Here is a 13,753-nt window from a genome sequence, read left to right on the forward strand (position 1 = left end):
AGTAACTTGAGCTAGTCTCTTTTTGATTTAATCATACTGACTTTATAACCTACCACCAATAAGGGTCGTTTGGCCTGGTGCAAGGTGCCCACTAGAATAGTGGACATCATATACCAGGCCAACATCTCACAGTATGTATCACTCGGAGCGTAAAATATAAGAGTTTACCTAATATAGCCTTGGCGTTTATTACTGGTAGACTGTGCTTGATGATCAATTGATCACTTCAAGAAGGAAGTGGACACTAGGCCACCACAGCAATATATGTCAATTAAAAGTTATGTCTATGATGAGCGTGCACAAGTGGGTATGGCTGTCATGCTACTAAAATTCCAAGTGGGAGAATTCACCATAGATCTATGCTCAAAGATTTCGACTTAGTTACGCACATATAAGTGCCTGTTCCCAGAGATGAATGGTGTGCAGGCTGCAGACAGTAGGGCAATTATTGGCACGTACAGTTGTAAAATCTTCACAAGAGTGCTTGGCTGTGGGTTAACCAAAATATTAATTGTAATGCTCATCTAACTTACTTCGGGAAAGATTAATGCTGTGTTTAATTTCAGCCTCCTGGTCGTCCAAGGGGCACAGCTCCTCCTTTTCCTTAGCCCTTAATGAAAAGACTGTGGTGGCAATAAGAGGACCTAAAGCAAAGGGAAAAAAAAGGAATGAACAAACAGTCTACCAGTTTTTACAGAATGACAATGGTTATATGGCAATGAATATTCTGCACAGTCTAACGTGCATTTTGTGGAATCACTGCTAAGATATGTTTAGTAATAGGAATTTAGAGCAAGCCAATATTTAAATAGTGGTTTAGATTGCCTAAGTGACTGTTCATTTAGAACTATTAGGATTCCATATTCTGTGCAACTACCCTATGTGAAACCAGATTTAAACCAACGGCACACGCGCCAAGATTCTAAAGTGATGGTTTGGGTAAAAATGTACTTTCCCGAGTTAACTTCAGCAACAGCCCTTTGTAGCATGCAACACTATCTCAAGAGGGTAGATTATATGGTGCAATTTAACAATGTAATATTTATTAAAACATCACTTTTACAAAGAGGGCAGAAAGCTCTGCGAATATAGGAACAAGCATTTGCAATGCAATAGGTCTCGCATTAGGAAAGTTTGAGCTATTGTTATTGTAAATGACAATTTTTTTAATGTATGTGTTGGTTTTGAAAATAGCAAAATTAATAGCTTTGTCATTTACAATGTCAATAGTTTTAACTTTCGCAAATGTGACACTTATAGCATTTGTAATGCAATGTGTTGTATTTTCGGGACTTACGTGTATTGGTATAACAAATAACATTGGATTTTTTTTTTAATAATTAATACTTAAATAACATTTATTGTAATTTATCATGGCAATAGCTTAAACTTTTGTAAATAACTTATGAAGATTATGTTCAGTGTATTTTATTGTGACGAAAATCCAAGAACAGAAGTGAAATATTAACATCTTTTTGCGACATTTGTAATAAAGCTTGAAACATTGCGAGAACATATTTGAACCAGTTGTTGTTGAATGGTTGCACAGATTGATGCTGTGGTGGCGCAGAGTGATGCTGTGGTGGTGACGAGTGATGCTACTATGGTGTTCAGTGATGCTGTGGTGGTGAATTTGTACCCCGCTTGAGGGGCATATTATAATTGTAGTGTGAATTCTGCATATTTATGCTGTATTAGTAATGCCTAATGCAGTGCTGGTGATCAAAGATGGTGTAGTGGTGGTGAATGATGTTGTGCTGATGCTGTTTAATGATTTGGTGTGCTGAGTGATGCTCTGGTAGGGTTGACTAATGCCGAAATGGTATACATGATGCTGTGTTAGTGCTCATTGACAATTGTGTGTACTTTGAGGAGAGATGGGAGAGGAGAGATGGGAGCGGTGAGGGGAGAGAAGGGAGAGTGAGGAAAGAGGGGAGAAAGGGAGGAGAGTGGGGAGAGTGGGGAGAGAGAGGAGAGAGGGTAGAGGAGAGAGGAGAGAAGGGAGAGTGTGGAGAGAGATGGGAGATGGTAGAGGGGAGGGGAGAGTGAGGAGAGGGGCGAGAGAGGAGACAGGAGAGAGGAGAATGGTGAGAGGAGAGAGTGGTGAGAGGGGAGAGTGGTGAGAGGGGAGAGTGGTGAGCGGGTGGAGAGTAGTGAGCGGGTGGAGAGTAGTGAGCGGGTGGAGAGTAGTGAGAGGGAGGAGAGTGGTGAGAGGGAGGGTAGAGTGGGGATAGAGGGGGAGGGGAAAGTGATGGGAGAGTGAGGACAGAGGGGAAAAGAGAGGGGAGGGGAGAGTGATGGTTAGAGGGGGGAGTGGTGAGTGCATACTGGTGAGGTGGGATGGGAGAAGATAGTTGTTATATGGGAGAGTGGTGAGAGGGGAGAGTGGTGAGGGGAGAGTGGTGGATTATTACAAATGTGGATTATTATTATTGGTGGGTCTTTCCATCAGTGGCTCTGTGGATCAGGTGACCATGATGTGTCTACTACAAAGCACAGACAGAGCTTAACATATACCCTAGAACAGTGCTTAATTTGAGCCTGTGGTTTCCAGTGTTAGGCACTGGCACTTAGTTGGCATCACTTGATTGCCGGAACCTGCCTTATAACAGTTGCCACATGGTGGCGCTGTTTCTGTAATTTAAGGAAGAGCAAAAAAAAAACAGTTACTTGTTAATTTAATATACATTAAAAAAGCAACTAATACCTGGCAACCAGAGCCAATCTTATAGCTTTGGTGGCCTCGAACAGTCGGAATTGTCACACTTGTAGCCATGTGATTGTGGCCATGTGTGGTGGCCACAATCCCACAAACCCATGTGTGTCATTTACAATGCCCATAGTTATAACTTTCGCAAATTTTACACCTAAAGCATTTGTAATGCAATATGTGTTGTATTTACGTGACTTAGATGTATTAATATTACAAATAACAATGGCTTTTAATTTTTTTTTAATAATTAATACTTAAATAAAATTTATTGTAATTTATCATGGCAATAGCTTAAACTTTTGTAAATAACTTATGAAGATTATGTTCAGTGTATTTTATTGTGACGAAAATCCAAGAACAGAAGTGAAATATTAACATCTTTTTGCGACATTTGTAATAAAGCTTGAAACATTGCGAGAACATATTTGAACCAGTTGTTGTTGAATGGTTGCACAGATTGATGCTGTGGTGGCGCAGAGTGATGCTGTGGTGGTGACGAGTGATGCTACTATGGCGTTCAGTGATGCTGTGGTGGTGAATTTGTACCCCGCTTGAGGGGCATATTATAATTGTAGTGTGAATTCTGCATATTTATGCTGTATTAGTAATGCCTAATGCAGTGCTGGTGATCAAAGATGGTGTAGTGGTGGTGAATGATGTTGTGCTGATGCTGTTTAATGATTTGGTGTGCTGAGTGATGCTCTGGTAGGGTTGACTAATGCCGAAATGGTATACATGATGCTGTGTTAGTGCTCATTGACAATTGTGTGTACTTTGAGGAGAGATGGGAGAGGAGAGATGGGAGCGGTGAGGGGAGAGAAGGGAGAGTGAGGAAAGAGGGGAGAAAGGGAGGAGAGTGGGGAGAGAGAGGAGAGAGGGTAGAGGAGAGAGGAGAGAAGGGAGTGTGTGGAGAGAGATGGGAGATGGTAGAGGGGAGGGGAGAGTGAGGAGAGGGGCGAGAGAGAAGAGAGAGAGGAGACAGGAGAGAGGAGAATGGTGAGAGGAGAGAGTGGTGAGAGGGGAGAGTGGTGAGAGGGGAGAGTGGTGAGCGGGTGGAGAGTAGTGAGAGGGAGGAGAGTGGTGAGAGGGAGGGTAGAGTGGGGATAGAGGGGGAGGGGAAAGTGATGGGAGAGTGAGGACAGAGGGGAAAAGAGAGGGGAGGGGAGAGTGATGGTGAGAGGGGGGAGTGGTGAGTGCATACTGGTGAGGTGGGATGGGAGAAGATAGTTGTTATATGGGAGAGTGGTGAGAGGGGAGAGTGGTGAGGGGAGAGTGGTGGATTATTACAAATGTGGATTATTATTATTGGTGGGTCTTTCCATCAGTGGCTCTGTGGATCAGGTGACCATGATGTGTCTACTACAAAGCACAGACAGAGCTTAACATATACCCTAGAACAGTGCTTAATTTGAGCCTGTGGTTTCCAGTGTTAGGCACTGGCACTTAGTTGGCGTCACTTGATTGCCGGAACCTGCCTTATAACAGTTGCCACATGGTGGCGCTGTTTCTGTAATTTAAGGAAGAGCAAAAAAAAAAACAGTTACTTGTTAATTTAATATACATTAAAAAAGCAACTAATACCTGCCAACCAGAGCCATTCTTATAGCTTTGGTGGCCTCGAACAGTCGGAATTGTCACACTTGTAGCCATGTGATTGTGGCCATGTGTGGTGGCCACAATCCCACAAACCCATGTGTGTCATTTACAATGCCCATAGTTATAACTTTCGCAAATTTTACACCTAAAGCATTTGTAATGCAATATGTGTTGTATTTACGTGACTTAGATGTATTAATATTACAAATAACAATGGCTTTTAATTTTTTTTTTTAATAATTAATACTTAAATCTTATTGTTATTGTTATTTATAATGGCAATAGCTTAAACTTTTGTAAATAACTTTTGTGAAGATTATGTTCAGTGCAGTAACAACAGCTCATTAGTCCCCGTACATTCCAGGGAAACCGGCGACTTTGGATTCTTATCAATCAGCATGTCTGGTCAATATAATATACTGGCAAGCAAACATACTTTTCCCGAATAATTCCACAGAACTGTATTCCACCATCATTCCCTGCAGGGGACGAAAGTTCTGCACGAGCAGGCTCCCAGCAGCGCTAGTTTCCGAACTGCTCCCGTTTATATCAAAGGCTGAACCGCCCACCTCCCGCTCACCCCATCTGCTACTGCCCTAAAGCTATTTATGTGGCATATGTGCCATGATCCAAGGTAGCTGGCTGCTCACATCTGTTAATCGAGTTGTTCGGGGAGAGCCGGTTGTACCCGTCGTGACGTGGCGCTATGGGGTTGGCACCACGGGAATAACAGATTTTCGATCCTAAATTGATTTTAGCATTTACTAAACCAGAGTGCATACACGCCAAGAGACCCGATTTGGGTGGGAGACTCCCGATTTTTAAAGACAACACTGACTTCATTTTGGCTTTCTTGCACCTGAAATTGCCTCTTAAAATTAAGTCAATGAAGGGAATATATTATTCCGATTTTTTTTTGTTATCCCCCGCTTTCTTCTTCTTAAACGTTAGCTTGTATGAGGGCGAACTATAACAAATGGATGACTCGATAAATGCAGCTCTATTCTTCTAATTATACCACATTAAACAAGTCGGGCAACTGGTGAACGCCTGACATTCGTACAGTGACAACCCAACTTTGTTTTAATCTGGGGACCACCCAGATAGATCAGCTCATGCAATATAAACTAACTGCAGCCAACAAGTAACGACGGTGTTTTATGGGATTGTGCACGGTTCTTGTTTGAAGGAGGGGCGGGAGGATTGGGGGAGGGGTGCCCCGCGGCAGTGCCGATGTGAAGCAGTTTACGCTTAGGAATGAACCCGTTGCTACCCTTGTGCAATAAGAGGAGGACACTGAACGGTTTGAATGCGGTTTGCAGCCATTAACGCCCAGGCATACACACATAGTATTAGTGCCTGCTACAAGAGGTAAACATTCACCAGTCCACAGATTGTTCCTTCCTGCCTTAAGCCTTGCTAAATAAAACATCGTACTCCGACTCTGACAAAAGCGTAAGCAGAGACGATTGCAGCCATGTTCTTTTTAGAAATAATAGCCTCATGCATGTTTTCGCAATGCCTGCAGTCTGTTAAATAAATAAACAATGGTGAGAAAGACAACATGGGAAGGAGCATGAGAGACGCAACGATGAGGCACAATCGAAGGACTGTTACTTTACTGCCATGCTGGAAGCGCTGGCTCTCTGCATTGTGGGCGGTGTGAACATCCCTTTGAAGTGGGTGAGTGGGACGGGGGAGAGGAGGCGGGGGAGACAAATGGCTTTCATGTAGTGATGCGAGGCAGGCGGATAGAAGCGCGTGCACAGGACACTTCTGGAAATCCGCATTTTTGAGGCCTTTGTTTAGCTGTGCAACTCCAATGTGAAACTCCAATCACCGTTATCGCTCTGTAAACCGAATGGGCTTGGCAACTAACTGTCACCTGAGAGTAACTAACATCGGAAGGCGCCGCAGCTGTCTGATCACGCGCTGCCATTAGCATTTGTGTCATATGAATATACAGGCTGCTACTTTACCTGATCCGTGGCTGAGAGTCCGGGGAACGGTGGCGCTCCAATAATTGCCGGCCATTCACACGCAAGGCTGGTTAGGGATAATTTATTTTACGTTAAGCTTGGTGATGTCCCTAGAGAATAAGAGTAGGTTTTGCAGATCAGTTTATTAATGGGTAGCGACATCTCAGATGACATATAGAGCAAACGTTTTCTTTGAAACTTAATTTTTATTGCGTCGAAGTTCCCGAAACTGCCTTCCTCTCGATTTACTTCCATCTTGTGTTTATTCAAAATGTTCTGAGCCCTGTTGGATCGCTTTCTGGTGACAGCACATTTTCAGGCTCAGGCCGTGGGCCTCAGCAATTCCGGTTTGCCGCCCAACCCGCCTCCAGTGAGATTCGCCCAGGCTGTCCGGGGAGAGTGCTAAGCGGGGCCCGACCGTCCAGTGACAGACTGCTCTGCCGGCCACTGCAACCCGGGTCCCGACCCTAACTCCTCTCCATCTCACGCTCTCCCTCGGCTTCGTAATTCATAACAAGGGAGCCCTGGACGAAAGTGAGGCCTGGAGCGCAAAGGGGGCGGGGCAAGAAGAAACAACGAGCACCCGCGAGAGCAGCAGCCGCAGCCATCTGAAGAGCCCCGGTAATGATCGCCAAAGTCCCTCTCTCGCTCATTGTGAGCCTGGGACTGCTGCATGGGCCCCTGGGGGCGAGGAGATGCTGCTGTAGACCCTTGTGCTGTAACCGCGATGCACACCGGCAGAAGCACCCGGCTGTAATGAAGAGTGCAGCGAGATGCGCGTGGGGGGGGCTAAATAAGGAGGTAGGCACAGCGCGCCTGTTAGAGGGGGGGGGTGTATGCGTGCGTGTCTGTGTGTGTGCAGGGGGGTGGGGGCCGGCAGCGTGTGTATGTGTGTGCGTGCATGCAGAGGGGTGGGGGCTGGCTGTGTCTGTCGCATGCGCGTTAGGCTGGGAGTATGGGAGGGCGGCGCGGGACGCGACGTGCGCGTTCGCGCACACAAATCCAGCTAGAAAAGCTCGCACACCCTCTGGTCCGTCCTTCCCCCCAGAGTGATCGCTATTGGTCTCCAGCTGGATGCATCCTTACGGATGCATTTCCAGCGAGACCCAAAAAGGGCATTGATATTTCAAGTTGTTCTCTTCTGCTTGAGAAACAAACTGATGCTATTTTACAAAACATCTGGAAAAAGTCTTAAAGAATTGAAGAACTTCCTTGAAGACAAGCAGAAACAAAGTAAATATGTACAGTGAGAGACAAAAAACTCATTCAAAGTTATCTTTCATCGGCTGGGAATCTGCAAATGGGAGTATGGCTGGGACTCATTCAGAGTAAGGCTGAACTCTTCTTTTCAAGAGAGTCTCTACAAAGATGGAGTTTATTGTCGGTTTAGTGGGTAGAAAAACCAATTTTTCCAAGGCTTCCCTTCTAAGGGAGGTTAGAGAGGGAAGTTTTTAGGTTGAGCCTGAGCCAGCGCACAAGTGCTGCTCTGCGAAGATCTGTGGTAGTTCACTACGGAGAGAAGCTTCACCCACTCCCCCTCCCTTATATTTTAATGGCTCGTGTGTTCGTCCTTTGTAAATGCTGTCTTCTGATTCATTATAAGGCTTGTTAGTCCCGCCTTACTACAGCCATGTCATTTCTATCCTCCCCTGGCTACTGGCCCTTTACTTGGATGTTACACGGTTTGTGTACTTTTTGTTTATTGTGTTTATTGAGCTTGCTTGAACGTCCAGTCGCCACTCGATTTTCTCACTGACAGGGATCCTTGTAATGTCCCTCTAGCAATGCCCTCGGTCCTCTGAATGGGGTTGGCCGGAGTGGTTAGTGGCCGTGTCCTCGCTGCTTATCTGCAGCAGATGGGCTTGGCAGCTGTGTCTGGGTTTGCAGAGCCACTGGCGCAGGTGTTTTTGGTGCCGCGCCAGATGCAATCTGTTTAATTTCCCACCTGTTGCACTGCTGGAGGAAAGCTTAGCAGTTTCTCATAAGGGATCAAAATGTTATTTCACACTATTAAAGACTTATTTGAACACCTTGGCTACGGTGCCACGGGAAGTGTGGCTGGCTGCATTACTTTCTAGCCGGAAGTCTTTCTCATAGCACAATATACGCATGCAACGCCTCACAAAAACTCAATCAATCAATCAATCATGCCATTTGTATAGCGCACTACTCACCCGGGAGTGTCTCAAGGCGCTTGGGGGGAGGGGTATGCTACTGCTCGAACAGCCAGGTCTTGAGTTGTTTCCTGAAGGCGAGATGGTCCTGGGTCAGCCGAAGGTGGATGGGGAGTGAGTTCCAAGTCTTGGCAGCCAGGTAAGAGAAGGATCTTCCTCCGGCGGTGGCTCTTCGGATGCGTGGTACGGCTGCGAGGGCGAGGCTGGTGGACCGTAGCTGGCGGGTGGGCGTGTAGAAGGTCAGGCGGTCGTTGAGGTACTTGGGGCCCAGGTCGTGGAGAGACTTGTGTGCGTGGGTGAGGAGCCGGAACGTGATCCTCTTGTCGACGGGGAGCCAGTGCAGGTTCCTCAGGTGGCTGGAGATGTGGCTGCTTCGGGGGACATCCAGGATGAGTCGGGCGGAGGCGTTCTGGATGCGCTGGAGTCTTTTCTGTAGCTTGGCTGTGGTTCCGGCGTAGAGGGCGTTTCCGTAGTCCAGTCGGCTGGTGACGAGTGCCTGGGTGACAGTCTTCCTGGTCTCGGTTGGGATCCAGCGGAAGATCTTGCGAAGCATACGCAGGGTGTTGAAGCACGATGAGGAGACGGCGTTGACTTGTCTGGTCATCGAGAGGGAGGGGTCCAGGATGAAGCCCAGGTTGCGTGCGTGGTCGGTTGGCTTGGGTGCGGTGCCCAGGGCTGGGGGCCACCAGGAGTCGTCCCAGGCGGAGGGCGAAGATCCCAGGATGAGGACTTCCGTCTTGTCCGAGTTCAGTTTCAGGCGGCTGTCCTTCATCCACTCGGCGACGTCTTTCATTCCTTCGTGTAGGCAGGTTCTGGCGGTGTCGGGGGCTCTGGTGAGGGAGAGGATCAGCTGGGTGTCGTCGGCGTAAGAGATGATGTTGAGGTTGTGCTGGCGTGCGATGGCTGCGAGAGGTTTCATGTAGATGTTGAAGAGGGTGGGGCTGAGTGAAGATCCTTGCGGGACGCCGCAGATGACTTCGGTGGCCTCGGAGCGAAACGGGGGGAGGCGGACTCTTTGTGTTCTTCTGGCGAGGAACGAGATGATCCACTCCAGTGCCTTCTCTTGGATACCGATGTTGCTGAGGCGCTGGAGTAGGGTGCGGTGGCAGACCGTGTCGAACGCAGCGGAGAGGTACAGGAGGATGAGGGCCACTGTTTCGCCCTTGTCGAGCAGGGTCCGGATGTCGTCGGTGGCTGTGATGAGGGCGGTCTCGGTGCTGTGGTTGGCTCTGAAGCCGGACTGCGAGGGGTCGAGGGATCCGTTCGTCTCGAGGAAGGCGGTCAGCTGTCTGTTGACGATCTTCTCGATGACTTTAGCAGGAAAAGGGAGGAGCGAGATGGGGCGGAAGTTTTTGAGATCGGTGGGGTCCGCTGTAGGTTTCTTCAGGAGGGCGCTGATCTCGGCGTGCTTCCAGCTCTCCGGGAAGGTGGTGGTGTTGAAGGAGGCGTTGATGATGTTCCGGAGTTGGGGTGCGATGGTGGAGTCGGCCTTGTTGAAGACGTGGTGTGGGCAGGGGTCGGTCGGTCATCCGGAGTGGATGGTGTTCATCGTGCGGGCTGTGTCTTCGGTGGTCACCGTGGTCCAGGTGCGAAGGGTGGCGGTGGGGGGCGTTGGTTCGACGGTTGGGTGCGTGGGTGGGGCGCCGAAGCTGTTGTGGATGTCGGCGATCTTGCGGTGGAAGAACGAGGCGAGGGGCTGTACTCCGGAGGGGTGGGAAGTGAAGACAGGTTTAACAACGTGACCGCAAAGTGAACCATCAAAATATCTTCAGGTAAATAGTGTGAGCAATTCATATTTTATGTATGTCAATGACGAATTTGCAAATTGAATGCACTTTTTCATCGATGTAACTTTCTGTGTCGTAAGTGCACATTTTTATATTAAATCTCCCACCCCCATTTTTTGTTACGTACGCTACGTAGCGTCATAAAATTACAATATATTGTTACGTACGGTTTCAGTTGTTGTATTGAAAGTTCCGGTTACCAGTTTAATTTTTCAGCACATCGTGCCACATTTTTACTCCTTACACTGATGGAATCGCGAGAGAAAGCAGGCGGTTACACGAGACCACTTGTATTTAAAGAAGCACTGCTTTCATATGTGACTCCAGGGCTAGCAATGCCGTGGGAGGGTGGATGGCACCACTAGAAGTCCCTGGGGAGAGTGGTGCAGCTCGTTCACTGCTGGCATGCCATGGCGCGCGTATTTAGGGCTCTAACACTGTATGCTCACACTTCTGTTATTTGTTCAGCCGTGAGGGTATTTCAGCCTGGTTGAAAAGACTGCAGCTTCAGGTGTCTGTCTAAGCTGGTGAAAGAGCCAGGGGCGTTACACAGGCCCCCGCAGCCCACGCGGTGTGGGGGAGCCCCTAGCTCCAAGGGGCCCCCTCTGCACTGGGAGAGCTCCTGATTGAGCCCTGGAGGGGGCCCCCCTAAGTACCGTGCAGGGATTGCCCTTTGAGATAACGTTCAGAGGTCCGTTTTTCATGCAGTGCTTCGAATGAAAGCTATATAATAATCATGCTATTTTTTTCTTAGAAATGAACAGTTAGTGAATGACTGTAGATACCAACCAGGGTCACTCAAAAGGAGTTTGATTTAATTACTCAATGCGTGACTAGTTGTCCCGTTTTCCTGTAGTATTATATACTCATTCTATTTGTTTTGGAAAAGTTTATGGAAATTTTAGATATGATAGTTTGTGAAGAGCAGAGATCTGTGATGAAGAGCCCCCCACCCACCCACACCAATCTCCTCCGCCCCAGAGATCAACTGGCATTTAGGTGTAAATGTGGCTACCAGGAGTCTGACCAAACTAGCTACCGAGGCCCAATGGGATAGGCCTGGCACCTAACTGGCACCACCCTGACACCAGGCAGGCCCAGCAGCATATTGGGACTGGAGTGCGGATGGCAGGCGACCATATGTTCTGTTTGACCCCATTTATCACCATCCCAGCTCTCCGTCTCCCGTTTGCTGTGCCCCAAATACATGTTTACCCTCGCTGCATGTGATTTTAGAGTTTCCTTGCCAACTCTCGACAGTTTCCTCCTCGCACTGGGTGTTTTCATACCATCTGTCATAAGTGTGCTTAGAACTGTAATGCTTAACCGACAAGCACAATTATGCATGCCGACCATTGTATAAATTGAGACACGACTTGTGTAATTTTTCTCTTAGGGCATTTTATTAATATTGTGGGACTGGAATAGACTATGTGCAGCCTTGTCCCCACAGTTGCTTGCCAGGGTTTGTCCACAACTCCTTCGCAGCGGTTCCTCCTGGTCGGTCATCACAATGCGCTATCAAGGAAGCGCAGCTTTCTTTAACAATTACATTGGTGCACAATCAATTTGTGCATTTATATTCCAATGTGCACTGCTTACTAAAGGAAGCACATTTGTTATATTTTCTCGCCACGGAGGCACAGATGATATATGTTTTGAGCAGATCCGTTTATTGTCAATTATGTATACATTTCCTTAATTGTGTGTTGTTTCTACAGTCATGAATCCCTGCAATGAGTTAAATTTTTTCTCCGGTTGCCAAAGGAACCTTGGACTTAAGTGACAGCTTATTAACCATTTTACTACTCAACTTCTTTACAACACAGCTCAAAAACATTGGCAAAGCCAATAGATCTGTCTAAACACTTCTAAGGTCCCAAAGAGGAGACCTATTGGCTATGCCAATGCTTGTTTTAGTATCATCCAAAATATCACTTACAACAATGAAATGCAGCGCTGGAAAAAATAAACAAGTTACTTACCTGCAGTAATGCCCTTTCTATTAGAGACTATCTAGCTGCAGATACCTCACTAATCATTGGATGTCAGACTGGATCACAAAACATTTCCATAGTCCCTGTTTAAAGCCGGAAGGTGTCATGTGGCTCCACATGGATGTTGTTCCGCTCTGGAAGTGGCGAGTGAAGCCAATATTGGCGAAAATGCAGTGCACTGACGTCCACTGCTTTTGAGACTATCCACACCTCTAGATGCAAAGCCTCAAAAGCAAATTGATAGACTAGTGTGCAGATTCCTAGACTATCCTATGTATGGATAGAATCCAATCACAGAACAGGGAGGATGGGAGTGCCAATGAGAAATCTGAGGTTAGATAGAGTCTTTACCAGAAAGAGAGTTACAGAAGAGAATAAACTTATTTTTCTGATAGAGACTTGTAGCTGCAGATTACTCACCTACTGAATAGATACCAAAGCAGTACCCAAGTGGAGGCGGGTTGCGAATAGACTCAAACCAGAAATTCCTACACGACTGAGCAGGCAAAATGCCCTTATTGGCAGACCTGATCGTCAACAAAATAGTGCTTCGTGAACGTATGGAGGGATGCCCACGTAGCTGCCTGGCAGCTTTCTCGGACAGGGACTGCGCATGCTAGCAGCTTTTGGCCCCTGGTTGAATGGGCTAGGTGTCCTTCTGGGGGCTGCTTCTTCACCAGTGCATAGCAAATAATGCCGAGCATGATCCAAAGTGAGATGGTACGCTTCTGCACAGCCTTGCCTTTTTTCACTCCATCAAATCCCACAAAGAGCTGATCACCCACCCTGTGCTCTTTGGTTCGATCGATGTAGAAACTGAGCTCTCTTTTGGATCCCAAGCGATGAAATCTCCCCTCTTCCTTAGGGAGGTGAGGGGGAGCACAGCACGCTGGCAGGGTGATGGTTTGACCAGCATGAAATGGCATCACAACTTTCTGTAGAAAGGATGCCCTAGTTCAGAGAACCAGCTTATCAGGGAAGATGGTGGTTTAACACACAGAGCCTGAAGCTTACTCACATGCCATGGTGATGTGATGGGAGCCAAGAGACAGTTTTGATAGTGAGAAGCCTTAAGAACAGCTGTGGAGCAGCTCGAATGCAGTACGCAAAGTAAGAAAGGACAAAATTGAGGTCCCATTGGGGCATCTCAAACAGAGAAGAGGGAAACGTGGTGCAGCCCTTTCAAAAAGTGCATCATAACTGGGGATTGAAACAAAAAAGACTGATCAGCCAGCCATAAGAAGGGTTAGAGGGTCGAAATATAACCCTTGATTGTCAGTAGAGTGGCATCAACTACCTCTATTGGAAGGTGATTGCATTCAGCTGTCGCTGCTCAATCTCCATGCATGAAGGTGGAGGTTGTGGAGCCCGGGGCAGAGAACCCAATCTTTCTCCTGCAAAACCAGATCCACCGGAGGGTCAGCCTGATTGGAGGGCAAGCACAAGCCCAGGAGCTCTGGATACCATACTTTCCGTGCCCACTCTGAAGCCAGTGGGATGACTTGGG

At 47.4% G+C, this 13,753-nt stretch overlaps 1 protein-coding gene across 1 annotated transcript in view; it reads right to left on the reverse strand.

The window, feature by feature from the left end:
* The window catches only part of LOC144763334 (uncharacterized), a 414,265-nt gene that overhangs the window by 268,219 nt on the left and 132,293 nt on the right, over positions 1 to 13,753 (reverse strand). Inside the window, exon 3 of the mRNA XM_078648822.1 lies at positions 534 to 644. Coding sequence (XP_078504948.1) covers positions 534 to 644 — 111 coding nt within the window. The remainder of the gene's footprint in view (positions 1 to 533; positions 645 to 13,753) is intronic.

This window comes from Lissotriton helveticus, chromosome 6 (assembly GCF_964261635.1).
Source record: "Lissotriton helveticus chromosome 6, aLisHel1.1, whole genome shotgun sequence".
Classification (NCBI taxonomy): domain Eukaryota; kingdom Metazoa; phylum Chordata; class Amphibia; order Caudata; family Salamandridae; genus Lissotriton; species Lissotriton helveticus.